This window comes from Miniopterus schreibersii (genome assembly GCF_964146895.1).
Source record: "Miniopterus schreibersii genome assembly, chromosome: 4".
NCBI lineage: Eukaryota > Metazoa > Chordata > Mammalia > Chiroptera > Miniopteridae > Miniopterus > Miniopterus schreibersii.
The window spans coordinates 98,874,891-98,901,392 of record NC_138105.1 but is presented as its reverse complement, the minus strand read 5'-3'; the positions used below and the strand labels follow the sequence as shown (position 1 = coordinate 98,901,392).

Here is a 26,502-nt window from a genome sequence, read left to right as displayed (position 1 = left end):
AAAAAGTATTTGCATTTTTAAAGCTGTGGAGACATATAGATAAGTCACCCCCCAGAAAGTCTGTGCTCTTCCAATCAGCAAGGTATGGAAAGGGATATCCCTGATCTTTGGGAATTATCTGGAGAAGTACACCTTTCATTGCTTCTATCAGGCTACATGCATCCAGTACGTCTTTATATGAAAACTGCGCAAATAAAATTCTTTAATACCATTTTTGCACGTCAGATTTTGAGGCTCCAAATCCGAAAGGTTTGTATTCCAGCTGTATTACCTGATGTGTGATCTAAGAACTATTTCCAACAGCATTGTGTTGGCGACCAAGTCATCAGCCACATCTCCAGAGGGCAAAGAGGGAGGAGATTTGAAGCTAAGGGCTTCAAGCATTAACCCAGTGTGGCCGTGGAAAAGCCTCTTGGAAAAGGCTCTGTCTCAGGTTTGAAGTCATTTCAGGTGAAATTTCAGTTTCAAAACCAAAATAATTTTTGTTAGGATGTATTTATTTTGGAATCTCGTTGGCATTCCCCCCCCTTTTTTTTTAGCATTTCCCATTTTGTGTGGTTTAATGGTTGACCAAAAGAGGTCCCGTTCTCGTTGACACAAGTCTTGCAGATGAAACAAATGACAGAGTCACGGTTGTGTCTGCAAGAAGTAAACACTTGGGTTAGAATCTCTGCAGATACCAGATTCCTACAGAGGTTCCGCGTCTTGGCCTGAGATGGGAGCGCTCCGATTCATCTGAGGAGACTCAGGTCTCGAGGACACCGAGGAGGGGCGCCCGGGAGCGCAGGCCGGGTACCGGCGTGGTGGGTACCCGCCGGGCAGCCCCAGGACCAGCCCACCCGGACGCCAACGCCAGCCCGTCCTGTCCTCCGGAGGGGCGGGGCCCGCGGGAGCGCCCGCCCCCTGCAGAGGCGTCCGGGGCGGGACTTCCGCTCGCGAGGGGCTACTTCCGGATTCTTTGGCGATCGCTGCGGGAGCTGAGCGAGGGGCGCTGGGCCGGTGGGCGTGCTGGGCCGCGGCCCGCGCTGGGCCCGCGATGCTGGGGGGCAGCCCCGACGCCCCGGGGCGCGAGGCGGAGGGCGACGAGGCGGGTGCGCTTCCTGCGCCGCCTGCCATCGACTTCCCGACGGAGGGCCCGGACCCCAAGTATGACGGTGAGGGACCGGAGCGCCGCGGGGGCGCTCCCCGTGCCCCGACCGCTCCCCTCCTCAGGCGCGGCGCGGCGAGGTTCGCTCGGGGGCCCGGGCGAGTTCTGCCGGACCTGGGCCTGAGCGGCGGGCCGCAGGCGTGGCCGCTCGGGGAATGTAAACATTTACGGAAAGCAGCGCCCGCGACCCGCTCGCCCGTTTGTTCCCGTTTCCGTGCTCGGTGCCCGCCGCGGGCTCGGGGCTTCCTCAGGCCTCCCCGGCTCCCGGGCCCCGTGGCCGCGTCAGGCGGCGCGCCGGGGCTTCGTCAGCTGCTAGGATGGGACTTTGCAGACCCTACGCGCCGAAGACTTGGGGAGTTGCCTTCGGTTTGTGGCTTCTCTTGTCTTGCTTCGCCGATAGGATAGCTGAGGACTCCCCATAGCGAGGCAGTGTGGGAAGCCTCCTCTTCGGTTAAACAAACAAAAATGCCCAAGTTTTCTTGAGGCTTTTGGTTACTGGGCCATATGGTGCAAGGCTGCCAAGTTCTCCAACAACGTAAGGCGAGAGGTGCTTAGAACATTGACCCTAACCAGCCCGCAGTACCCAGTAGTTTAATGAAAGTGCAAAAAAGAAAGTGCAGTGGGCTCTAATTGCAACCAGCTGTTTTGGCAATTTATTTTACTTTTAAATTTTTATTGATTGCTTGATTTTAGGTGGGGGGGAGAGAGAGAAACATCGGTGTGTTGTTCCACCCATTTATGCATTCATTGGTTGATTCTTATATGTGCTCTGACCAGGAATTGAACCCTCAACCTTGGCCTATGGGGGTGCGCTTTAACCCACTGAGTTTTCCGGCCAGGGCTCAGGCATCTTTAAAAGTTAAGTTTTGCTGTCGAGAATGAATGCATCGAACTGTGTGGTCGTTTGAATAGGAGGATTATAGAGGATACACATTCGGTTGAAGCACATGACCGCTGTTAACAGGTTAAAATAAATTCCAAGGTGCCAGCCGTGTTGAAAAGCTTTCAGTTCCTTAAGTTCTTTGATTTTTCATCCTTAATACCACCTGTAATTCCTGATTCCAAAGGGAAACAAAAGCAGACTGTGGTGGCCGTTTGCAGAGGACAGTTGTAAGACAGCTATTTTGCAGTGGACAAATGGATTATTCCCGTTTATAAGGTGGTATATTAGAGCAGCTCCGTAATACATAGGGTGACGTCGTAGAAAAAGGCTATAAATAGGCAAGCCTTGCCTTTTCTGTAATGTTGTGATAAGGTTTTCTGCAGACTGAAGATTATTCTTGAAGGGCGTGATCTTAGATTAGCGTCTAAAAATTTCCTTCTCTTAGGTTATTAGTAATACTGTTGTGTTTACATATTGCCTTTTCTTCCAAAGAGGCCCAGAAGGTCCAGGCATAATTTGTCTTTTTAGGTGAAAAGTAAGGTCTGTGTAAAACGTGGTTTCGTTTGTAGTAGACGTAAAACAGGATAGTTAAATGGCTTCTTGGAGGTCTTCTGTCTGATGTGAGGTCACTCCGCCAGTGCATGGTAGACTCAGAAAATGCAAGACCTAGGTGTCATTCTAAAACTGCACTGTGCAGGAGTTTATTATGTGGGAATTCTAGATCCAGCATCAGCCTCTGATCAAAGTGACTGCCATTGGTTTTTCCCCTCCTGTATTAAAAGGAGGGCCAACAGTAAGCCCATTGTCAGACTCATTCATTTTTCTCCTTTCACCTGACACGAGTTTTCCAGAATTTTACCTCAAATTAATCCTTCAGGTTCCTCTTTCACTTAATTATGGGTCAGACTTCCCTGAGGAGGTTGCATTAGGTGATCCTGTTCGTGTTTGTCTCCTCCCCTCCTACGTGGCAGAAACCTAGACCTCTAATTCTCCTGAGACCTAGATCTTATTTCTTATTCTTTTATCAGAGGGCTTGACCCCATCTCCTTTAGCCACTCTCCTCTTGGGCTCCTGACCAGAACTGTGAGATGGGAAGTTTTCAGCGTCAGCCGTTATTTCCTTTCAGTTTTACTCTCCTTGCGTGAGTGTTTGTTCACTGGTCATTTTCCTGATGTACTAGGTTCATATGACTCCATGGACCAGCCATTCTTTTTTTTTTTCTTATAGAAAAGTAAAATTTTCTCATTATAGAACATTAAAGAGCACATGAGAGTATAAAGAAGCAGAAAATCCTTCTAACTGTAATCTCACCACTGTTGACAATTCAGTATACGTTTTTTTAAAAATTCACATTACAGAATATGTTGAAAATATAGAAATGTCTCAAGGAGAAATTTAAAACGAAGAAAATTTAAAAACCATGATCTCATCATGTTTATATCTTGGCGTAGCTAGAGACAACTTAGGTGAATTTTGCATTTATAACTATTTGTCAAAGAAAGATATCGTGAATGGATTAAAATTGTGATGTTCTTTTTAACTGTGACATTATATTAGCATTCTTCTGTGACAAATTAGCCTTTAAAATATTTTAGGACTGTCACATTCTGTACTATTATTTATTAAGTCTTTGCTCTGTAGTTAAAAAATAGGTTTGTCTTTTTCTTTACCGTTAGAAATAATGTGTTTGACATCTATATACATAAATCTTTGTTAATATCTGGTTATTTCTTTTGAATAGACCTATGGAATAGGATTTTGGGGATCAAAGAAATACGTTATTTTTTTAAATGGTTTTGATTCATTTTGCTAAAATGATGACCAGAAAGATTGTGTTGGTTTGTATGAAACTGTCTGTCTTGCCTCAAATTCATCCGTATCACTGTTTCATAGCCTGCTTCTTTGACTTGATAATGGATTATTTACGATTGTCTTTCTAGAAACCATTGTTTCTAACAGCTGCATAGTTTTCTGTTATATGTATATAACATACCTAACAATTGTGCATATTCTAAACAGTGTTATGCTGAACATCTTGTACATACATATCTGTTCTGCGCTGTGAAGTTATTTCCTTGGTGTATATTTCCGAATGTAGAAGTGCTGGGTCAGAGTTTTGCACATTTAAATTTTAGGATGTATTGCCAAAGGTTGCAAACACTTTTACCCCCTTGGGTTTGAAATGTCAGCTTTTTGTGCCCATAACAATACCAGGTATTCCAGACTTTGAATAGTTTCCAATATGATGACAAAGTCTGTACCATAGTTATTGTCATATGTTTATCATTAGTTACTAGTTATGTTGAAGCTATTTGGATTTTAATTGTGCTTCATTTTTAGTAACTTGTAAGAGCTCTAAAATTTTATTACCTTTCCTTTTTCTTGTCATGTGTGGTACAGATATATGTAATCTATCCGAATTTGTGATTTATATTTTATTTTTAAAATTTTATTTATTTATTTATTTATTTATTGAGAAACAAAGAGAAACATCAATTTATACATTCATTGGTTGATTCTTGTACATGCCCTGACCGGAGATCGAACCCACAACCTTGTAGTATCAGGACAACGCTCTAACCAACTGAGCTACCTGGCCAAGCTCTGTGATTTATATTTTAACTTTAAGATGCTTTTTTTTTTTTCTTTCCTGTACTCAGACAAGTATTCATTTAAAATGAATAGCACACTTGCATACATGCAGGTCTATTTTGGCCACCTGTATATAGATAAGAGGAAATTGGTGAATGAAATCTGGATTTGAAAACTTTGGCTTCTCCAGGACTCTTGTAATTCATGAGGAGAGTGGAATGGAATATCTGAAATGGGGGCGATTTTAGCAGGTGTAGGATATGGTCCCTGTTTCTGCAGGGCATTTCCCATTGAGTGAGCCAACAGCTACTGAGAATTTGAAGTGTCTCGTGTTTGCTCTAACAAGCTCTCTTACCAGTTTCCACTCTCATTAACACCTCCTTCCTCCCATTCCTGGTGTTTTAAATCCTGGCCAGTCCATTTCTTTCTTGATGTCTCTGTGATGTATTCTTTCCCCCATGTTTCTGTCACTTAACCTCCTACACCAGCTCATCCTAACTTTGTGTTGACTGTTGCATGTCTCCTTCCAGGCTACCTACTACTGTTGAGGACAGTTTTCTCAAGCGTTTTTTTCTTCATTGTGTTTTTGGCCTGTTCAATATGTATTAAATAAACAGTCAGTGAGAACTTACGACCTTCAGTTGGGTGCAGACTCGTCTGTCTGTCTGGTCTTGTGTAGTGGAAGGAGGAGGGTCTTGGCAGTCGGTCCACTCTGCCTGCCTCCAGGTTCCTTGCCCTCGCCATGAGGTCGTAGGGTGGGAATGGTAACACCTCTTACTGCCCTACGGGAATTAAATGAGATGGTGCATGTGCTCAGAGTAGAGTTTTCACCCGCCCTTGCCCTTGCCCTTGCCCTTGCCCTTGCCCTTGCCCTTGCCCTTGCCCTTGCCCTTGCCCTTGCCCTTGCCCTTGCCCTTGCCCCTGCCCCTCTTCCAGACTTCTGTCTTATGCCCAGGCCGCCGCTGTCCTTGTGCCAGAAGGAAGCCATCCAAGCAGGAGGCATTCCTGCTTATTTGCTTGACCATTCATTTATTCCTTTCTTTCCACCTTTGCAGACATCATTACTGTCAAAACTCTCCCTTCCCCCAGTGGCATCTTTTTGCTAGTCTTCCACCTTCCAGAATTCAGCTCCAAACTCAATTGCAGAAAGTCTGCCTTGATTAACCCCATTCAGCTTAACTACTGTGTTGTTGTTTTTTAAATTTCCTTAAGTGTAAATAGTTTGTTTCCTTAATTATAATGGGCTGTTTTGTCATTCTGAGATATGTTTACCATTTATTACAACTTTTTCCTTTTTAATTTTTAGAGTCTGATGTTCCAGCAGAACTCCAGGTGTTAAAAGGACCACAGCAGCAGCCAACCTTCCCTTTTGCAGTTGCCAACCAACTGTTGCTGGTTTCTCTGCTGGAACACTTGAGCCATGTGCATGAACCGAACCCACTTCATTCCAGACAGGTGTTTAAATGTTAGTAAGAGTAAATTCATCTTGCTAAACAAAACTTGTAAAAGTACTGTGGTATTTGATGCTGTGGGTCTGAGAAGCAGCGGGTATATAAAAATTTGTAATAAGTATTAGTAGTTTATATTTCTTAAATTCACTTTATATTTTGCTTTGGGTAATTTCTTATAAATATAATTACTAGGGGCCCCAAAAGATTAATAATCATAAAATTGTGCCTATTTTAATAAATAAAAGATCGTTCTTTTGTATCTATAGCATGGTAGTTCATATAATGTGTGAAGCTTTCTTATGGTTTAGACTGTGAGGAGGTAAATGAAAATCACATATATTCATTCTGTACCAGTTCTTGACCGGAGCATTGGAGCAGCAGTATTTTGTGTTGTTGAATAAGAAACTTTTCCTCTACACACTAAATACTTTTAACACCAAATATGTGGGTTTATTTTCCTGCACCGACCTGTTCTCTGACACTAGCTGGGTGTCCTATAATTCAATACTGACACAGTCTATGTGGATTTGGTGTCGGATCCCACAGTTAAGGGCTCAGTCCTACAAGACTGACCTTATTTCAGATGCCAGTTGCAAGTAGTGGGTCTCCAGGGCCCTTAGGTTACTCACACTTGTGTCCAACTTGGATATTATAAGTTGGGATGATCACTATCCCACCTTCCCTCAGTTTTAATAATTTGTTATAATGGCTGACAGTACTCAGGTTTATTGTATAATAAAGGATACGAGAACAGATACAGATGGACAGATGAAGAGGCACACAGGGTGACGTCTAGGAGGGTCCCTTCCCCTTGGAGTTTGGGCACACCATCCTCCTGGCATGTGGATGTGTTTACCCAGGAGCTCTCAACCCTGTATTTTAGGTACTTAATGGAGGCTGCATCTGTTGGCATGACCTATTATGAACTCAATCTCCAGCCTCCTTCTCCAGGGAATTGGGGCTGGAGCTGAAAGTTCTAAGCTTCTAACCATGGCTTGGTCTTTCTGGTGACCAGTCCCTATCTTGAAGCTCTCCTGGGGACCTGGCCACCTCATTAGCATACAAAAAGATCCTCATCTCTCTGGAGATTCCAAGGGTCTCAGGAGCTTTTGAGTCTGGAACTGGGTCAAAGACCAGATATTAGGAGAAAAGCTGCTCCATTCACCCTGAGCACTTAGGATTATAAGAATTTTGGGAACTGTGTGCCAGGAACCAGAGATAGAGACGAAATATATTTTTTATACCACAGCTGTTGAAAATGTTTATTTTTATTCCTGCCATAATTACTTGTATGAGAAACTTAAGCACAAAAATGAGCAGAATTATTGAGTGTGCTGTTTGTGGTTCAGCTCGTTGACTGAGACCAGTGTGGCCTCGTTAATAGCTCCAACCACAGATTCTAAGGACCTTTTCTACCAAAAAAGTCTTTTCAAGTCTTGTTTGGTATTAGAAATCCTCAAATTTTTAGTGCCTTTTTGTGATCTTAGAATGTAATGATTTGCTTAAGGTAGACTATCATTTTGATGAACTCATGACACATGAAACATGGTGACTATTTGCACGGTGTATAATATGTGGTAGGGAGGTGGGTGTCCTTTAGGTTACGAAGCATTGATAGCTGGAAATTACTATATTGGGGTCACCGTAGAAAAGCAGATTATAATGATTTTCGTGTAGTAATCTTGCTCCTAATTTAAGCAAATTTGAAAATCTTGCTGATTTTAAGATGTTTTTGAATTCCTTTTTAAATGTCTGTACTTTTAAATAGAGTCTATTGAAATGTTTTTGATGTGACTCAGTTAGTTGATAATCTGCATGCAAAGTTTTCTGTGCAGAAAGATATCCTCTATGGATCTTATTACTTGAATGAGTAAAGCCAAGCACGTCTGTAGAAACTTCTTCTGAGGAGCCTGGTATTGTGACCTCAGACTTGACTTTCCCCCTAGTATTTGGTCTGTATACACATTGCATATGTGCCTTTTCTATGCTGGTTAAAGATATTCCATTATAGAGGACAATAATTAATATTCACTTTTGTTATTCATTCTGATCATTTATTTCCATTCCTGCCTTTATTCTTATTTCAGTGCCTGTCTGCAAAATGTAATATGTTTAAATATAGAAGACTACTGTAATTATGTTTTTCTTGCCTTTTTTAAAGATGGAGCTTATTACTTTCCTGACCCACCAGGAATGGTCACCCAATGACTGCTCAGTGTTAGAGAGGTCAGTGTAGATGCTCCTGACCAGTGAGTGTGCCAGGTGTTCCTTTACTTTGCCCCAAGTTATAATGCATGTATAGACGTAATCTTTTTCTCGTAGAGGTTGTGTTCTTTATGCTGTGTACTCTTTAAATTGCTGTTTTATCGATCCTTTCCAATAGCTTGCCGTGTTCTTTCCTAGTGCTTTGTCAGACCTTCATCAAAATGGGGCTGCTGTCGTCTTTCAGCTGCAGCGATGAGTTTAGCTCATTGAGGCTGCATCACAACAGAGCCATCACTCATTTAATGAGGTCAGCCAAGGAGAGAGTGCGTCAGGTAAGCACTAAGCTATGTGCTTGGTATGCGACAAAAATGGTTTGATGTCCAGAGGACTGTATTTTAAAGCATTATGAGATCCTGGTTATAATACAGGTTTATAAAAATGTTAACTTTAATTTGTTTATTTAACATTATTTGTGAGTGACTACTGTGTGTTAGACTCTCTGGTACGTGCTGGGGTTCAAGCTTTAAGCAAAATAGAGAATCCCTGTCCTCAGGGAGCTTCCGTTGTGAAGAGAGGGCAATAAACAACGGAAAAATAAAACTGTAAAAATAAATGGGGGTGGATGGTGGTGTTAAGGAGAAACGTAAAGCAGGGAAGGACTTAGAAGAAAATAGGTGGCCAGGGAGAGCCTCACTGAGACTTATTTAAGTCAGGAGCTGAGGCTCAGAGGAGGAGCTGTGCAGATACCTAGAGGAAAAGCACTCCAGTTGAGGCACAGCAATTCCCCAGCAAGCAGTGTGCAAGGGGTGTGGGGAGCTGACAGGCAGCCATGTGTCTGGAGGGAAAGGGGAGCGTGGTGGGGGGCAAGAGGGCAGCGAGAAGGACGATGGAGTCAGGACAATGGAGTCGGATCTTGAGACCATGGCAGTATCTTTGGTTTTCACTCAGTAAAACAGGCAGCATTGCAGGATTTTGAGCAGAGTGACATCATCTGACTTCCGTTTTAATGGGATCAACTAACTATTGTGTTGAGAATAGACTGAGGGAGGCCAAGGGCAGAAGCAGGTGAGAAGAGATGGTGTGGCTTGGAATGGGTGGTAGTGGAGATGTGAGAAGTGGTCAGTTTCTGCATCTTTTTGAAGGTAAAATCAGCATTATTTGTTTATGGCACTCCTTAGTACATTCTCAGTTTTGTCAGTGGATAGCAAGAATGTAGCTTTTTAAGTAGTGATCTTCTGGTTAAGAGAGAAATATTTTCAATTGTAAACTTTTAGGTAATGTTGAAAAAGCCATTAAGGTGTTGTTTTTTTTTTTTTAATATTATGTAAGCACTTGGGACTATTAATAAGGCATTGAATTTTGATTTCTTATTCCATGAAATCGTCAAAATTCTTTTAAAAATAATTTTTTGATTTTAGGATCCTTGTGAGGATAATTCTCATATCCAGAAGATCAGGTCTGTATTAAATACTTTTGTGATTATGTAAATATTAAACTATCAAGTCAGGATTAAGAATTAATCCTGAATTAATCAGAAATTAGTTTTGAGTTAAAAGATACTAGTTAGTATAGTATTTATGAAAACTAAAAACTTTGTTCTCAGCAATTTTATTTTTTAATCCTCACCTGAGGATATTTTTTCCATTGCTTTTCAGAGAGAGTGGCGGAAGAGAGTCACACACACTTTGGTTGCTTCCCGAACATGCCCCTCTGGGCTGAGCCTGCACTCGAGGTACATGCCCTTGGCCAGAATCGAACCCCAGACCCTTCAGCCCAAGGGCCGACACTCTAACCACCGAGCAAAACCAGCTCGGGCTGTTCTCAGCAATTAATTACTGCTCCAAGATTTGTTTTACTTCTCACTTCCCTCCTTTAAATAATAAAGAAAAAATTTTTTTGTTTTTTGCTTTTCAAAAAAATTTTCTTCCATTTTGATACCCTGCTCTCCTCCTTCACTGTGGATTCCATAAGCCCCGCTGTTAATTCACTGTGCTCATATCCAGGCTCTGTTGGGAAAACCATTGCATTTGTTTATATTTCAGAAATGTTAGTTTAAAATCTGTAACTTGCCTGGCTGGTGTGGTTCAGTGGTTGAGCATCAACCTATGAACCAGGAGATCCCGGTTCGATTCCTGGTCGGGGCACGTGTCGGGGTTTCAGGCTCGATCCCCAGTTGGGGACGTACAGGAGGCAGCCAATCAATGACTCTCTCATCATTGATGTTTTTATCTCTCTCTCCCCCTCAGGCTCTCTGAAATCAGTAAAGACAAAAAAATAAAATAAAATAAAATCTGTAACTTGCCTGAATCATTAAGAAATTTAAGTGACTTCATTATTGAGAGCCGCTAATCAACTTCTGCCTATTAGTCATTGAATACTAATTACTGGTAAAATACTTAAAATTAGATTAATGATCCCCTTGCTATCTTTATCACTGTCAATTTGCTTAGCAAATGTTTTTCTTCATAGAGAATGAAAAATTTCATTTCGGCTCATCCTTTGCAAATCACCGTGTAAGTTCAGTGATGAACAGTTAGTAGGCTAGTAGCAGTATAGGAACAGGAACTGCCCTCAGACATTCTGATGCTCTCCTGCTTTAATATTGGCTGATGGTTTGTTTTAACTTTCAGATCAAGGGAAGTCGCCTTTGAAGCACAGACTTCACGTTACTTAAATGAGTTTGAAGAGCTTACCATCTTAGGAAAGGGTGGATATGGAAGAGTATACAAGGTGGTTTTCCACATATCCTTTTTGACCTATTGCTCTAAATAAATGTATTTTGAGAAGTTGTTTTCATTATTTAAAGTACACAAAGGAAAATTCCTTGAAATCATGTACATTTACTTTTCATTAAGATTTGTCATTTCCTGGGAAGTGGGCAGGTTTTCATTTTTTCCTAACCACGTTGGTGGTTTAAGTGGATTCTGGGAACTTTGGGTTTTTGTTCTATAGTTATTTGAAATGATTACTGACAAGAATTGTTCTGCTGCATTTTGGGCTTTACAGAGCCCTTTGCCAACATTGCCTGGAGCCTCTAGGAGTTGGTCCGTCAGTGCGGTTGGAAAGTTTCTAGTCTGCTGACTTCCCTGGCCATAGTAAAGAGGACGCCTGTCTTTAGCTTAATTTTATCTCTGCTTAGTTTGGATTATGTAAGTTCGGGTTAAAATAACTTTTTATCTGGTTGAAATTTAATGGCACAATATACTTTTTCTCCTTTTTAGGTCAGGAATAAATTAGATGGCCAGTATTATGCGATTAAGAAAATCCTGATTAAGGGTGCAACTAAGACAGATTGCATGAAGGTAAGATTTTCAAAATGTTTTTATTTTGAATAATGGAGTATTTAAGTTTTTTTGAAAGAGTTGTATGTATGTGTGAGTGTGTGCGCGCGTGTGTTTTGTATTTGACAAATACTAGGTGGTATGGATTGCCAGTTTACTAAGAATGGGTTACAGTAACATAAACATCAAAACTAAATTTTATTTGACTTAATTTTTTAAAATTTAATATATCTTTATTGATTTCAGAGAGAGGAAAGGAGAGGGAGAGAGAGAGAAACATCAATGATGAGAGTCATTGATTGGCTGCCTCCTGCATGCCCCCAACTGGAGATCGAGCCCACAACCCGGGCATGTGCCCTGACCAGGAATTGAACCTCAGTCTCCTGGATCCTAGGTCTGTGCTCAGTGGCTGAGCCATGCCTGGCCAGGCTATTTGACTTAATTTTTTATAGGCATTTCAAATTAGCCACATTACAGGGTCATTGCTGGGGAAATTAATTTTTTAAATTAAATTATTTAGGTATAATACAGCTTGTTATGAAAAAATATGAGCTCAGTCCAGGTCCCAGTCTTCTCCCTGACATGCTGTGTGGTCTTGGGCAAATGACCTAGTCCTCTAAGCCACTTCTGTCTTCTGCCCTTGAAATAGTGGTGACAGCATGACTTTACCTTGGGGACTGGACCTCTTTTTTTTTTTTTTTTTTAAGTATCTTTATTGATTTCAGAGAGAGGAAGGGAGAGGGAGAGAGAGAGGTAGAAACTAGAAACATCAATGATGAGAGAGTAATTGATTGGCTGCAGCCCGCAACCTGGGCATGTGCCCCGACTGGGAATCGAACCCCGATCTCCTGAATCCTAGGTCAATGCTCAACTGCTGAGCCACGCCCGGATGGGCTGGACTTCCTTATAGGACAGTGATTGTAAGTGAGCTACGCAAAGTATAAAGTGCTATATATATATGTTCAGTTGCTGTAACAATTGCATTGGTCTTTCACAAAGATATTTCTGTTATTTTAACATAGTTTAGATTGCTTGTACAGAGGGTTTTACTGTTTGCTCTGGTACAGGTGGTGTATTTGATACCATGAGCACCTAACAAATGGCTGGTAAAAGCTCCATCTAAGTATGCGTCTCCTTTAGGTACTACGGGAAGTGAAGGTGCTGGCGGGTCTTCAGCATCCTAACATTGTGGGCTATCACACTGCCTGGATTGAGCACGTTCATGTGACCCAAATGCAAGGTACGCAGTTTCAGATGAGACAGAGTTGAAGGTTGGCAAAGCTCAGCCCATACACCAAGTCTGGCCTACCCCTGTTTTCGTGCATCCCATAAGCTGAGAATGTTTTTGTTTTGTTTTTTGCATTTTTAAAAATATTAAAAGGCATCAAAAGAAGAATATTTTGTGAAAATTATATGAAATCCCTCATTTCAATGTCAATAAATATAGTTTATTAGAACACAGGCTCATTCGTATATATTGCCTGTGGCTGCTTTTGTAGTAAAACAGCGGAGTTGAGCAGCTGCAGCAGAGCCTCAGGGCCTGAAAAACCTGACCTATTCATTATCAGGTCCTGCACAGAGAGTTTGCCAGCCCCTTGTGGAGTGGAACAGCTGTTTTTATAGTTGCTAAAATGTGCCAGTAGTTTGATAAGCTCGTATTGCACTTCGCCAGAAAGTCATGACATTTTTAGACAGGTGGTTTCATTTGGCATTATTTGTATATTTTAGCTCTGCCTTTGACTGTGAATTAGAAAATTGGGCTGTGGACATTTATTTTTGTTCTTGTTCAGCAGATAGAATTTGTATTCAGTTGCCATCTCTGAAAGTGATCTCTACCCAGGAGGATGACAGGTATGTCACCTGCATTGGATTGCTTTTGTCTTTTGCTATTAGGTGTTCAGGAGTGTTTTAGACTTTTTTCTAAATACAGAGAGAGGAAGGGAGAGGGGGAGAGAGATGAAAACATCAATTATGAGAGAGAGTCATTGATCGGCTGCCTCCTGCAGGTCCCCTGCTGGGATTCGAGCGCACAGCCCAGGCATGTGCCCTGACCCAGAACTGAATTGTGATCTCCTGGATCCTAGGTCGATGCTCAGCCGCTGAGCCACGCCGGCTGGGCTATTTTAGACTTTTTTTTTGCTTATTTTCATTACGAAATGTGAAATGATTTCCTCCCCTTAGATATTTCTTGTCGGTATTTTAAATAAATGTGGCTGCTAGGTAGATGTGATGCCATTTTTTTCAGAGGTTTACCAGTGAAACTCACGTAGACCTGAAGGAGCAGCTGAGTCGTGCTCGATCTTGCACATTGATGATTGTCTTTATTGGCTCTTCTTCCCTCCAGGCGTCAGTACGATGTTGAAAATGATGAGAGCAATAGCTCATCCATTATCTTCGCCGAGCTCACCTCAGAAAAAGAAAAGTCCTCAGTAGGATCTGGCACTGAACGTCAGAATAACAGATTGGTGAACTACACCCCCAGCCTCGTCAGAAGAGATGACAGTGAATTTGAATCATCCATTGAGCTCCAGGAAAATGGCTTGGCTGAGTTGTCTTCCAGATCAGTTGAGAATCAGCTGCCACTTAGGCTTCATTCAGACTTAGAGGGGAATTTCACATCCACTGAGGAATCTTCTGAAGAAAATTTAAACTTGGCAGGACAGACCGAGGTAGATTTCATGTTTACCCACAATAATTGTATAAGGACTGCGATTAGATATGGCCTCCCCTCTTCCTCGGCTGACTTCACACCTGGCGCTCCTCCCTCTCGGCTCTAGCCCTTGTTCCCTGTGCTCAGTCTCTTCTCTCCAGGTTCTTCTGTATTTGGTCTTCTCGCCTTCCCTTAGTTAACTCATCCTTTTCTGGGTCATTCCTCCTCTAGATAGTCTCATATATTTACCCCAGAGTGGGAAGCGTTGTGTATGCTCTATTTCTGTTGTATGTTAGCATTGTGCTATAAATATATATTTATGCAAAAAGATTTTCTACATTTGGAAAATGGCATAAGAGAGAGTCCAAGTAGGATCAGGTCAGTTTTTAGGAGACTCTTGTTGAGGATTACACTGATGTATTGGTGAGACTCTCACACACTCTTGTCAGTATCAAATATTAGTGTTAAAAATACTTGAAGATTAACAGGGTCTGCACATAATTGGTCATATTGGATTACAAAACTGTGTATACACATGCAGAATTAACTCTTGTTGTCCAGGAATACGTGGCTGTGTGTGTGTGGTTTTTTATGAAACATGAAACTTTGAACGGATTTACCTGAATACAAAAGAGTTGGGTTCGAGGGACTTTTCATCAGAACAGCTTTATTTCTCTGTATAAGTTTAGAAAGTTTTCCTGATGCCTAAATCAATAGGCTGCAGTGAGCTTCATTTTTGCTTACCTTTTCCTTGGACAAGTTATTAGTTGTGTACAAGGTGAAGCCAGCCACAGTGTGTGCATACTTTGGGGTATACACAGAGTAGCAGACGAGCATACAGCAGTTCTCTGATGCTTGATCTTAGCTTTAAAAATTGTTTATGTAGCGAGCAGACCAAACAGTTTCAGTGCCTCAGAGTCACATTCAGGAGCTCCTGTCTTTTGACACCTGCCTAACTCCAGCAGGCCTACCCCTGCCCACTTGGATTATGACAGTTTTCTTCTCCATCTCCTTCGCTAGACTTTGGGCATCTTGAGCAGGCCTGTGTCTGTCACCTCGGTCCTCATCACTTATACCAGTGCTTGGCTAGAGCAGACAAGTGGGTATTGGATGGCTAAATGAGTAATGCGAGGAAGGGGTGCAGAGATGGGACCTGCGTTGTGTCGCCCCCCCCCCCCCAGGTTCAGTACCACCTGATGCTGCACATCCAGATGCAGCTGTGCGAGCTCTCTCTGTGGGACTGGATCGTGGAGAGGAACCGGCGGGTTAGGGAGTGTGTGGACGAGTCTGCCTGTAAGTACCCTGGGGCTCTACAGGTGCGGGACTGGTCTTTCTCCCCAAAACCCATAGCCCTAGCTAATCATGAGAAAAGACAGGAGGATCTGCCATCTTCCACCTCCAGGTGCTTTAGATGGAAAAAAAAAATCACTGTTTTAAACCAAAGAAGTAATTATGCTTATTTCAACATTTTTCAAAAATAATTGGAAGTTAATTTTCTCTGTGATACATACACAGTTTGTTGATATTTAAGCAGTAATGTGCTAGAATTTAGGTAAATGATTTTGGGTGGAAAAGATCTTTTAAAATTAAGGAAAAAACTTAAATGCTTATTTGATTTTTTTAACCTGAAAATGTGATACTCTTACAAAAATAAACCTTTAAAGAAACCCTTACAGGAAGGCATGTAGTAAGAAGTTTGTCTCCCTCAAATTCCAGGTCCCCCTCCCTCCCCTGCAGTTGTATGTCTTCTAGAAATACTGTCAGGTTAATATTTTTAAAATATTATAACAGTAGTTTTCTACCTGAACTGCACATTGGAATCACTTGGGAAACTTTTAAAAAGATGTCAGTAAAAAAGAACTTTACAGTGACCACCACCTCAGTGATCAAGGCCAGGGTCAGCAGTGAGAATTCACGTTGATAGTATGTGCCCTTGATAAGATGCAATGAGAGGACACTGTATCTCTGGTCTTTCTCCCCAAAACCCATAGCCCCAGCTAATCATGAGAAAAACATCAAACAAGTTCTAGTTGAGGGACATTCTACAAAATACCTGACCAGTACTTCTCAGAACTGCCAAGCTTATCATAAACAGGAAAAGTCTGAGAAACTGTCACAGACCAGAGGAGTCTCAGGAGACATGACAACTAGATGTAGTGTGGTATCTAGTTAGAACCCTGAAACAGAAACAGGACACAGGTAAAAACTATGGAGATCTGAATAAACTGTGGACTTGTATCAAAATTGGTGCATTCATTGTGACTGATGTATCATATTGGAAAGCCCTCCTTGCTTTTCTACCCAGACAGGAGGTTGATCACTTCGGTGTGAGGGGGAGTCGTGGTAGAGGTACCTTTAGTGGAACCAGAGCTTTTACACACACGCGTGTGCGTGCACACACACACACAGGTCCCTAACTTGTATGCTAGGTAGTGTACAGGAGAGTACGGAACAGGTGTGAGCTGTTGATGACAAAGTGGGCTCATGCAGGTGGAGAAGGGGGCATGCAGTGTTACTGTGCTGGAAGGTCAGCAGTCGGTGATGGCTAACATCACTGAGTGCAGAGGAGCCAGGAAGCTCTCACTGTTACTAAACTTACGTGGCTGGAAAACGGCAGGGGGTTTTCTTTATCAGTTTTCATTTGTTTGATTCTTACAAACCTCTCCACCCACGAATTCACGTACTCTGTCATCATATTAACAGAAGAATGCATTGATTTTCTTTTTCCCAGTATACTTCACTTGTCATTTTTGGAAAATGGGCTTTGCAGATCTTCCGGGATGAAGCTCACCCCTTGGGCTAATGTAACTCACCCTTTTTCTCACTCCACTATTTGTAATAGGATCTTCAGTCCACGGTGGGCCCGGATATCAGATTTATTAGCATTAAACTCTAGGATGTCGGGGGTTGAAGGAGACTTAAACATGATTTAATCTAGCCACCTGGTGCCTGGGAATTGTTTACTGAGTAATTACCACGGGGGCACTGAGTGAAATGAGAGGTCTCTTTCTGCTGACACTTCATCAACGCTGGGTGCTAGTTTGCGATGGTGTCTTTACTAGCTGAGGAGCCCTCCCTGGTAATTCCTAGGTTTGAACCATTTTTGGAGTGCTGTTGAAAATCTGAATCTTGTGTAGATGTCCGATGTTAATGTATTTAGAACTATAGCCAACATTTAACATTTAGATGTTAATGAGTAAAAAAAAATTAGAGAATAATAAAACTTTTTTTTAACTTCAGGTCCATATGTTATGACCAGTGTTGCAACAAAAATTTTTCAAGAATTGGTGGAAGGTGTATTTTACATACATAACATGGGGATTGTGCACAGGGACCTGAAGGTAAGTGAAGAAGATGAAATTATTGAAAGCTCCTTATCGGGGATGACTTGGTGTTGGGTCATTGAATTAAAGGGATTAGGTATCCTGGTTCATTTATTTAGAAGGGTGCCATTACTTTCATGTAATTCATCGTTTTATAGGTCTAGAACATGAAAGCTTTAGATTGAACTTAAAAGCAGTAAATCTTGGGCATTTGAATATTCTCACTGTTTTTCAGGTAGTAAGTGTGCTCTGAGTACTGCTGTAATTGATGATGCTAATTGTATTTAATGCTGACAGAAATATTCATGTATTAGTTCAATCTGTTTCTGTAATTATCTGTCTTAAAGGAAATTTAACATAGGAAATTTCGTTCTGCTGTTTTCAAAATCTGTAATGACTATTCCAATTTTTATCCACAAAACACTATCAAGAAAGAGAGAAAATACATTTACTTCTTCGGCTGAGAGTTTTATATTAACTTGCTTACCTTTTGGGCAAAAATTAATTAATGGAAAATGCATTTAAAAGAATACTTAGGAACTAAAAAGGTAATATGCAAATCATTTTATTTTTTGAAGAAGTTTAACAACCAGTCGTTTGTATGATTGGGATGGATGAGGCAATGGGTTAAGTATTTTCTGGGTAAGTGTCTAGCCAGAAAACGTGATTGGAGTTACTGGAACCCTGGCACTGTGACACTGTGAGGTCTTATTTCAGGAGGCAAGCCAGGTCGTAATACCCGTACACAGAACTCCATACTTTCTCCGGGAGAAGCTGCTTCACGTGCTGTTTGTACCTCTCACCATAAATATTTCTGATGTTTCTTTTACAGATATCCTCTAGGGATAAGGGTTTTTGAGATAACTTTATTAGGGATTCCCTTAAGAGGTGGAATTCTGATAGCGTGAGTCCTGCAGGTAGATTTCCTTGGTTGTTGGTCAGTCTCAAAGGGTAAGAGCGGTAAAGCAACTTCGCAAGAAGTGCCGTGTCTCTTATATTGGAACTGCGCTGGAGGTACATGTGTATGGGAGATTCCCCATTTCTTGTTAAGATGTTAATGTTGGCTTCAAATTCAAGCAGGAGATCAATTACTGTCTCTCTGCCTGCGAAACATGCCTCGTGGATAGCTGTTTGGCCCTTGTGGTCTTGGGTATTGACTTCGGCTCCATGAATCAGCAGCAGACGGATGCAGCTCAGCCCCACTGCCAGCACTCGGCCTGCCTTGCTGGAGGCGGCGCACACTGCCAGCTTCAGGGCCGTATTCCCCGTGAAAGGGACAGCGTAGTTGACGTTTGCTCCACAGGCAATGAGCGTTTCCATCATCTCCTTGTTCAGTATGTCTGCAGCCATGTGAAGGGGTGTCATGCTGGATTCATTTATAGCATTGACCTGGGCACCGTTTTGGGCTAAAATGGAGAGGACCGGGTAGGTCCCGTACCTTATGGCCAGGTGGAGGGCGGAATGCTTGTGGCTGTTGTTCACCCGAGCGTTCACCTGAGCTCCATGCTCACACAGGATGCGGAGGCACGTCACGGCATTATTCTGAATGTCTGCCAGGAGCCTTTGGATTCTGTTTCCTGGCTTTGTCTGCACGGTAGAGGTGATCGGCCAGTGCAGCAGCATCAGGTGGAGTGTGGTGAGGCCTCTTGTGTCCCTGGAATAGATAGTGAGCTCTAGTTACACTGAATTCACAGTGGGAATGACTTTGTGCAGGGAATTAATGCTAAAGAAGGTGACATTTATTTAAAGTAATCCCCCCTTAATTAGTTCAAGAGTGTTTGAAAATCTGCATTGCTGTTTAACGTCTCAGGATGTCAGTGTTTTGCGGGGGTGGGGGGACATGACAGAGTGGTTTGTATGGAGAGGCGCAGCTTCCTCTAGCAGCTTGTGAGGGCTGTGGCCTCTTCAAGGCTGTGTCTTAGTCTTTTTTGTACTTCAGCTCCTCACAGGGCTGAGTTGAGTTAGCACCCATTCAGTAGAATTCTGTGGACTTGAGTGCGATCTGGTGTTACCATAGAGGTGGGCTGCAGAGGGCCAGGCTCTGGGGACTCTGGCTCTGCATCTGTCCCTGAGCCTGATGCTTCCCCTGCATGAGTAGGTGGATTAGGTGATGGGATGGAATCTGGAGACCCACAGCCACTCTGTGCTTAGTGAGGCCCATCCGTCTTCATTCCCTATTTCCATCCAGGTGGATGCGTGTTTCACAACTTCACCCTCATCTACTTTTTTTCTGAAGTCTCAGGATTGCCTCCAAAATGCCTTTGTTTTGGCAGAGAAAAGGGGAAGGATTGTTATGAACATCTGACTGCTCCCTGAAATTAGAAAAGGATTCTCAGTTCACATGTATTTGTTCAGTGTGAGGCTGGGGCGAGGGCTGTGGTGACACAGCAGGCAGTCCCTACCTTTTGGCCTTACAGCCTAGTATGGAAGACACGGCCCATGTTTAAACAGCTAGGTAAAGGTGCAAGTGTGCTGAGTTCTAGAAAGCCTGGCCAGGGATGGAAAGAGTAGGAAAGGGTGTACGAGGAGTCCCTGAGGAGCATGGGTGAGTTTGTGATGGTCTGTCCAGTCCTCAAAAGACTTCGATAGACCTGCCAGGCTGAGGTGGGGTGCTCCGGGGTGAGTTGGGGCAGGGGAGAGCAAGGTGGGCTCTTCTGGAGCATAGTGGATTTAGGGTTTACCTTTTAATGTTGTGGGGGAAGCAGTTGTATTATTTTTCTACCATGTAATTCTCCCATTCATTCAGATGCTATTTACTGGGCACTTCCTAAGTGTCAGGCATCGGTTTAGGTGGTGAATATACATTGGTGAGCAAGAGACACTTTTCTTTTAGGAAGCATACCTTCTAGTGGAGGGTAATAAAGAAAACCCATTGCATGGTAATATTGTTTTTCATATCTAGCGGGTTTTAAACCCCCTGAGGTGAGGGCTGTGAGCAGGACTTAACAGATCTTCCGCATTACCTGTTTTGAGCACAGTGCTTGGGATGCTCTAAGTGGGCTGACTGATTTTGTGTTCTTGTATTTCCCCCACTTTTCCAGAGCATCTCCTCTAATCAGTGAAGAAATTGGGTCATTCAAAACATGATAATTTCTAGTCCACAACCCCTGGTGAGTGGATGAGTCCAGACAGGACTGGGAAAACTAACATCTCAATCACAGTATCCTCATTTAGAAAAGGCCCCTGTTGAGTTACTTACCTTACTTCCGGGTCAGCACCATGCTCTAACAGACAGTGCAAGCTGTGTGCCTTGCGGTGCTCGGCGGCCAGGTGAATGGGGATGATGGACTGCGTCTGCTTCAGGGGGAAAAACCCAAGCGCATTACAAGTATCCTATGTAGTTAGAAATAACATGGTGTTAGCTTGCCATTCCAAAGGAAACCTGGTTTATGCATCTCAGTTCAGTACTTTTCTGGTATGTGCATTGACATTTCCCTTCTCTTTGGCCTGTTTTAAACGACAAAGCCTCCCGCCGGGCGTGGCTCAGCAGTTGAGCATCGACCTAGGATCTAGGAGGTTGAGGATCGATTCCCAGTCAGCGCACATGCCCAGGTTTCGGGCTTGATCCCCAGTAGGGGGCGTGCAGGAGGCAGCTGATAATGACTCATCATTGATGTTTCTGTCTCCCTCTCCTTTCCTCTCTCTGAAGTCAACAGATACATATTTAAAAAAATAAATGACCCAAAGCCAGTGAATTTTATATTATAAAATCTGTGTGTTAAAGAAAGGCAAATTTACCAAGGCAGCAGAAGAACTCAAAGCTTTGAAAGTTGTTTCTTGTGAGGAGCTCGTAGTGTAAAATTAGTGGCTATTGCTGTTAAGCTACTTAGTCCTTAACTTAACCTGCAGGGTGATTGACAAGTAGGTTTTGTGTTTTTTAAGGTTTTGCCAAAGTCATAGTATCAATAGTAAAACCTATACTAGTAGGGTTTCAGAGATAAGCAGCAAATATTCTTTGATTAGCAGAGTTGTTTATTCTGGTTCTTAAAAACATGTGTAAGTAGTGGCTTTACAGTGTGGCTGCAAGATAAGAGGGCGGGGTAGATAGGAGAGGGCCACTTTTCAAAAGAATATTCGTTATAAAGGCAATAATCATTGTATAAAAATACAGAAAATGAAAAAGTGTTTGTGAAAACGGAAGAAAATAATCCCATCACACATACATAATGGCCACTGGTATGTGTGAGGGAGACATTAATGTTCCTCCAACCAAATGAGCTCTAGTCTTTCCCACATCAGTATGATAACTGGAAGGGAGGTGTCATGCTGCTCTGGACGTGGAGTGTGCCTGGGATATAATGTCCCTCCTTGGGCATGGTGGGGACAGCCAGGAGGTTTAATGAGTTCACAAGTACTCAGTGGTGGTCCTAAAGCATCACGAGTCTTAAAAGAGGGTACCTGGGTCAGAAGTAATCCACAGCTGGTGGAGTTGGCCAGAACCGTCAGGGGCTGATTGACGGGGTGGCTTCGTAGGAGGGCCTGGATTGCAGTGCAGTCTTCTGTCATTATGGCTTCATAGAGTTTGGCATGGAGCGTGTCACATGAGCTCTCTTCCAGTGACTTGGCCCCATCAGTGACCAGCTCCTTGCTGCCTCTCTTGACTATGTTTCCCATGAGAAACACTTATGAGTGAGGACCTAAGAGGTCAGGGGAAACTCGTTTCGGAATTGGTCAGTTTCCGTGTCTCTATGATTCCTTTAGGTCAGTTCTAGAACTGTTCTAGAATTGTTGGGAACCGTTTCCATGACCACCATCAGTTTTGTATTAGAGCCAAACTTTCTCAAACTCTGTTCCTATATCACATGGTGTCAAATATAAGCAGGTGTTAGGACTTTCTCCTTGATCACAAAAGCATATCCAAATTATCATCTTACACGTAAGATTCTATTTTCCCTTTTCATTCAGTTATAGATAAAAAAACAAACAAAGCTAAAAGAAATTTATACATTGAAATCAAAAGTTAATATCACTATATTTAAAATATGAAAACCCAGCTTTTAACCTAAATGTTTAGATTTTGGTGGAATTCCGCCTCCCCCATACAGGTGCAGTGTTTCACTGGCATAGAAGCGGTTCCACTGGAAGACCTTTCGGGTCTGTGGTGATTGCTTAAATAGAGCTAAGTGGGTACCTTTATGGTGTGATCTAGTTTTTCCCAACCCACTAACAGAATTCTCCGGGAGCTTTAAAAAAAAATTAAGTTTTTTCATTAAAAAAATCACAGTCTTTGACTTGTTGGAGGACAGTCATCTTTAAAAGCTTCTTGGGTGATTCTGGTGTCTGGCTTGGGTTGAGGAGCACTTGTGTGCAAGCACACTACACATTAGTGGTTCTCAAACTTGGAGGAATAACCTGGGGACCACCCCCAGGAACTTCAGTTTAATTGGTTTGGGGATGACGTGCACAGTGTGGTTTTTTTAAAGCTCCCTGGTGACTCTGATGTTTGGCCGAGTTTGAGAACCACTGCCCTGATTTTTAATTTTTCAGGGGCTACTTGCTTCTGAGTTTAAAACACTTTAACATCTAGACATTTTACTATTTCTTTCTAGAACACCAAGGAGTTGACTTGTTCTGTTTGTTTATAGCCCAGAAATATTTTTCTTCATGGTCCTGATCAGCAAGTGAAAATAGGAGACTTTGGTCTGGCCTGCGCAGACATCATACAGAATCCAGACTGGACCAGCAGTAATGGAAAGAGTAAGTTTTGGGCTGTTTTTTTTTTTCCCATTAAAAAAATAAGATGTCACTATTTAAAGAGAATTATGAAAATTTAATAGCAAAGTGAGATACAGACAGAGCGTGCCATCGTTCCCTTGGGAGCTATAGCGCCCCCCCCCCCAGCCAACATTCCTTCCTGTGTTGACGCTGCAGTGTGTAATGTGCAGCTTTTCAATTACAGGGACACCGACACATACCTCCAGAGTGGGGACCTGTCTGTACGCGTCTCCCGAGCAGTTGGAAGGATCTGAGTATGATGCCAAGGTAAGCATCTCCTGCTTCGTATCTTTACTGGGCTTATTCTGTAGTTATAAGTAACAAAAAGGACAGTAAGTGCAGTGGAAGTTCCGGTTCGAGTTGATTTTGGAGGTAACAGTTCTATCTACATTGTCCAACGGCCAACACAGGAAGCCTCACTTTGCAGCTGGACCTGACTGCATTCATTTTAGGCTCATCTACTATTTCCAAACCTGTGGGCATAACGAATAGTTTTTGAAATGAGCTTTCCCTTTAGAATGTCACCTTTCCCCCAGGAAATGGGAACTCAAGAGGCCTCTTTTCAACCTCTCATTCTTCAGTTTTCGAGCTTAAATAAATGCTAAATAACGCTCAGGGCAGCGTGTCACTGGAGTCCCTTTCATCCATGTCATTCCTGGAAGGAACGGTAAGAAAATGCTTTTCTCCATGTGGAAGCCTAGTGCATTCATTTACTTCCTCTTGATGAGTTATTCAACTTTTTAGTGACTGGGAAAGAGCTGCCAGAAAAGAACTATGGCTGCTCCTAAAGTCCTGTCTCGTCAGGATCTTCCTAAAAACCATTTTCAGGGAGCTCACATCTCTGTCTCTACTGTGCCAGGCCTGGGTTTTAAAGGAGCAGTGGAGTCAGGTGTGTAGTGCAGACTGCTGTGGTGGTGCATCATTCTGCCCTCATGTGGCTGTCAGTCCCTCTGCTGTGAGCCCTTTTGGTATTAAGGGATGAGCTTTGTGAGAGACCAGCCCGCCGCTGTGTTCCTTCGTAGTAGAGACTACGAATTGTCCGTTTTAGGAATGCTCTCGTATCAGGAGGACAGTGCGCTGATGTGGGACTGTGATGCTCACCTTGTCATCACTAAATGACCCTCCCCCCTCTTGCAGTCCGACATGTACAGCTTGGGTGTGATCCTGTTGGAGCTCTTCCAGCCTTTTGGAACAGAAATGGAGCGAGCGCGGGTCCTAACTGGTTTGAGAACTGGTCAGATACCCGAGTCCCTCAGTCAGAGGTGTCCCGTCCAAGCCAAGTGCATCCAGCAGCTAACCAGGAGGAACGCATCCCAGAGGCCGTCTGCCGTGCAGCTGCTGCAGAGCGAGCTTTTCCAAAATTCCGGAAGGGTATGTACAGGTTTTTTAATGCTGGGGAAAATAGGAAGCTTAGAATTTGTTTAAATTGTGAGTCCTATTTCATGAACTGTAGAGCTCACAGTAAGATTTATGGAAACAAAATATTTGAACCCATTCTCAGGGTTCCCAGTAGCACACAGTTTGTACAGTCCAAGTTCCCAAGGTGACCACTGCCAGCTGCTGCTCTAAATGTAATTATGGGCTCCAGCTTCCAGCCTTATCTCACTAAGCCAAAACGTTTCAGTTTTCCTTTCCAAGTCTGGTATGTAATCTTTCATAAATGATTATAATGTGCCTACTAGTAAAAAGGGACACAGCAGAGGGTCAAAGACAGCAGTAATTCTTGGGGAGTGAGCGGGGGTGGCAGAGACCGCCTGAGTCAACCTGAGATCTTCAGCGTTCACATGCGATTCTGCTGTTCCATCCTGTGGCGCAGTTTTGCCCCGGGCAGCCATTCCCTTCCTCCTTTCTGACCTGTTAAGAGTGCCAGCCAGTCTCTAGTCTGCAAGTACTGGCAACATGACTCATCCGTTCTATTCCTTGAGAAACTTGCTGAGAGTTAAAAGCCTTATTCAAAGGCATGTTCACAGATCCTATAGACTTTTGCTACTCAAAGTGTGGTCCTTAGACCAGCAGCATCAGCAAAATCTGGGGCTTATTAGAAACACAGGATCTCAGGTTCCACCCCAGACCTGAGTCCAAGCAGCTTGCATGAGTGTGGTGGTTCTCAAACTGTCTCCCTCTTTCACTTGTCCATTTTTTAAAATGTCACTTGGGTCTATCACTGGGAGATAAGGAGGCAAGCACAGCTACACACATGCCTGTGTGTGAACTGACAGATGCACTAACCAACAGACTTCAAGTGAAGTGACGTGACTGGTCCGGATCAGGACGTGTGTGGGTTATGTAGTGTTTTGTGGACTAAATTGTGGTAACTGACACTTAAACTATGTTGCTGGGTTACTGGCCTTATTTCACTAAACTGATAACTGGGATCCATGCATTTTTGGACTGTGAGGCATGCCTGTGTTTATTTCAAAGGAAGAAGCCATTTTAATGGGGTTTAAAATTTTCTGTTTCAGGTTAATCTCACTCTGCAGATGAAGATACTAGAGCAGGAAAAAGAAATTGAAGAACTAAAGAGGCAGCTAAGCCGCCTCTCTCAGGACAGAGGGGTCAAGGAGGACACGAAAGACGGGGGTGTTCCCGTTTAGCTTAATTAGGCTCCAGAAATACGAAAGTGGACTTCAACTCTTTAAGCTAAAGTCAACTGGAATGTATAGTTTCACTCTTTACCAGAGTATAGATGGTGAAATACTTAGTTGTAGTCAGTAAGCTTGTACATGGTTTATTAAAGTGAGGCTGCAGAAGTGCCCCCAACTGCTTTTTCCTTAGGAGAACTTTCCCGACCTAGCATTTAGAACTTGACTGCTCCAAATGACACCTGTTGTGCTCTTCCCCCTTTTCTGCCCCGAGCTCCTATTCCTGGATCGCTCAGTATTTGCCTAGTCTCTCAGACTAAAAGTTTACATGCCATCCTTCGTTCTTTTCTGAACTCTGCCTGCCGACCACCAGATCCTCCTGTAGAAGCGTCTACTGCAGAAATCACAGTGTGCCCTGCACCCTGTCACTACCCAGGCCCAGCCTGCGCATGTGCTGGACTGGTGGTTTCGACAGCTGCCACTTTTTCTGACCGTTTCACACGCTGCCAGTGAACTTCCAGAAGGACATCTCAGTTCACACCAGGCTCAGAAGCCTCTGCTGCCTCCAGCCCATTTCTGTTGGCATCACCTTCAACTTGGCAGCATTATGCCCTTTCAAAGCTCTGTGTTTCTTGCCCCAAAATGACCTCAGAGCAGCTCTGATGCCAGTGTC

At 43.0% G+C, this 26,502-nt stretch overlaps 2 protein-coding genes across 13 annotated transcripts; one reads left to right on the top strand and one right to left on the bottom strand.

The window, feature by feature from the left end:
• The first annotated feature begins 942 nt into the window (after positions 1-942).
• On the top strand, positions 943-26,002 carry EIF2AK1 (eukaryotic translation initiation factor 2 alpha kinase 1). Of its 12 annotated transcripts, none has more exons than XM_081137464.1 (16): positions 943-1,154; positions 5,929-6,077; positions 8,235-8,299; positions 8,457-8,610; positions 9,697-9,734; positions 10,909-11,008; positions 11,500-11,580; positions 12,700-12,799; positions 13,350-13,410; positions 13,904-14,228; positions 15,391-15,502; positions 17,450-17,550; positions 23,118-23,229; positions 23,432-23,514; positions 24,385-24,618; positions 25,710-26,002. In XM_081137464.1, the coding sequence occupies exons 1-16, from the start codon at positions 1,037-1,039 to the stop codon at positions 25,839-25,841; spliced, it is 1,965 nt and encodes a 654-aa protein (XP_080993590.1). In that variant the 5' UTR covers positions 943-1,036; the 3' UTR covers positions 25,842-26,002. The 12 variants fall into 12 exon arrangements, with proteins under 12 accessions (XP_080993590.1, XP_080993594.1, XP_080993593.1 ...); XM_081137468.1 differs by having other exon boundaries at positions 945-1,154; positions 5,929-6,087; positions 13,353-13,410; XM_081137467.1 differs by having other exon boundaries at positions 945-1,154; positions 5,929-6,087.
• On the bottom strand, positions 18,083-22,325 carry ANKRD61 (ankyrin repeat domain 61). Its single transcript, XM_081137474.1, has 3 exons — positions 21,931-22,325; positions 20,732-20,865; positions 18,083-19,186 (listed from the first exon to the last, which is right to left on the bottom strand). Exons 1-3 carry the CDS (start codon positions 22,144-22,146, stop codon positions 18,241-18,243), a joined length of 1,296 nt encoding a protein of 431 aa, XP_080993600.1. The 5' UTR covers positions 22,147-22,325; the 3' UTR covers positions 18,083-18,240.
• Positions 26,003-26,502: the final 500 nt, after the last annotated feature.

What these genes read in the sequence shown, in the direction of transcription:
- ANKRD61 (XM_081137474.1), bottom strand. Translation starts at nt 22,146, where the DNA reads ATGGGAAACATAGTCAAGAGAGGCAGCAAGGAGCTGGTCACTGATGGG. An exon ending in GTGGATTACTTCTGACCCAG is followed by an intron (nt 20,866 to 21,930) that starts GTACCCTCTTTT and finishes CTAACTACATAG; the next exon opens with GATACTTGTAATGCGCTTGG. An exon ending in GGTGCTGACCCGGAAGTAAG is followed by an intron (nt 19,187 to 20,731) that starts GTAAGTAACTCA and finishes TATCTATTCCAG; the next exon opens with GGACACAAGAGGCCTCACCA.
- EIF2AK1 (XM_081137464.1), top strand. Translation starts at nt 1,037, where the DNA reads ATGCTGGGGGGCAGCCCCGACGCCCCGGGGCGCGAGGCGGAGGGCGAC. An exon ending in GATATGGAAGAGTATACAAG is followed by an intron (nt 11,009 to 11,499) that starts GTGGTTTTCCAC and finishes TCTCCTTTTTAG; the next exon opens with GTCAGGAATAAATTAGATGG. An exon ending in TTTTCCAAAATTCCGGAAGG is followed by an intron (nt 24,619 to 25,709) that starts GTATGTACAGGT and finishes TTTCTGTTTCAG; the next exon opens with GTTAATCTCACTCTGCAGAT.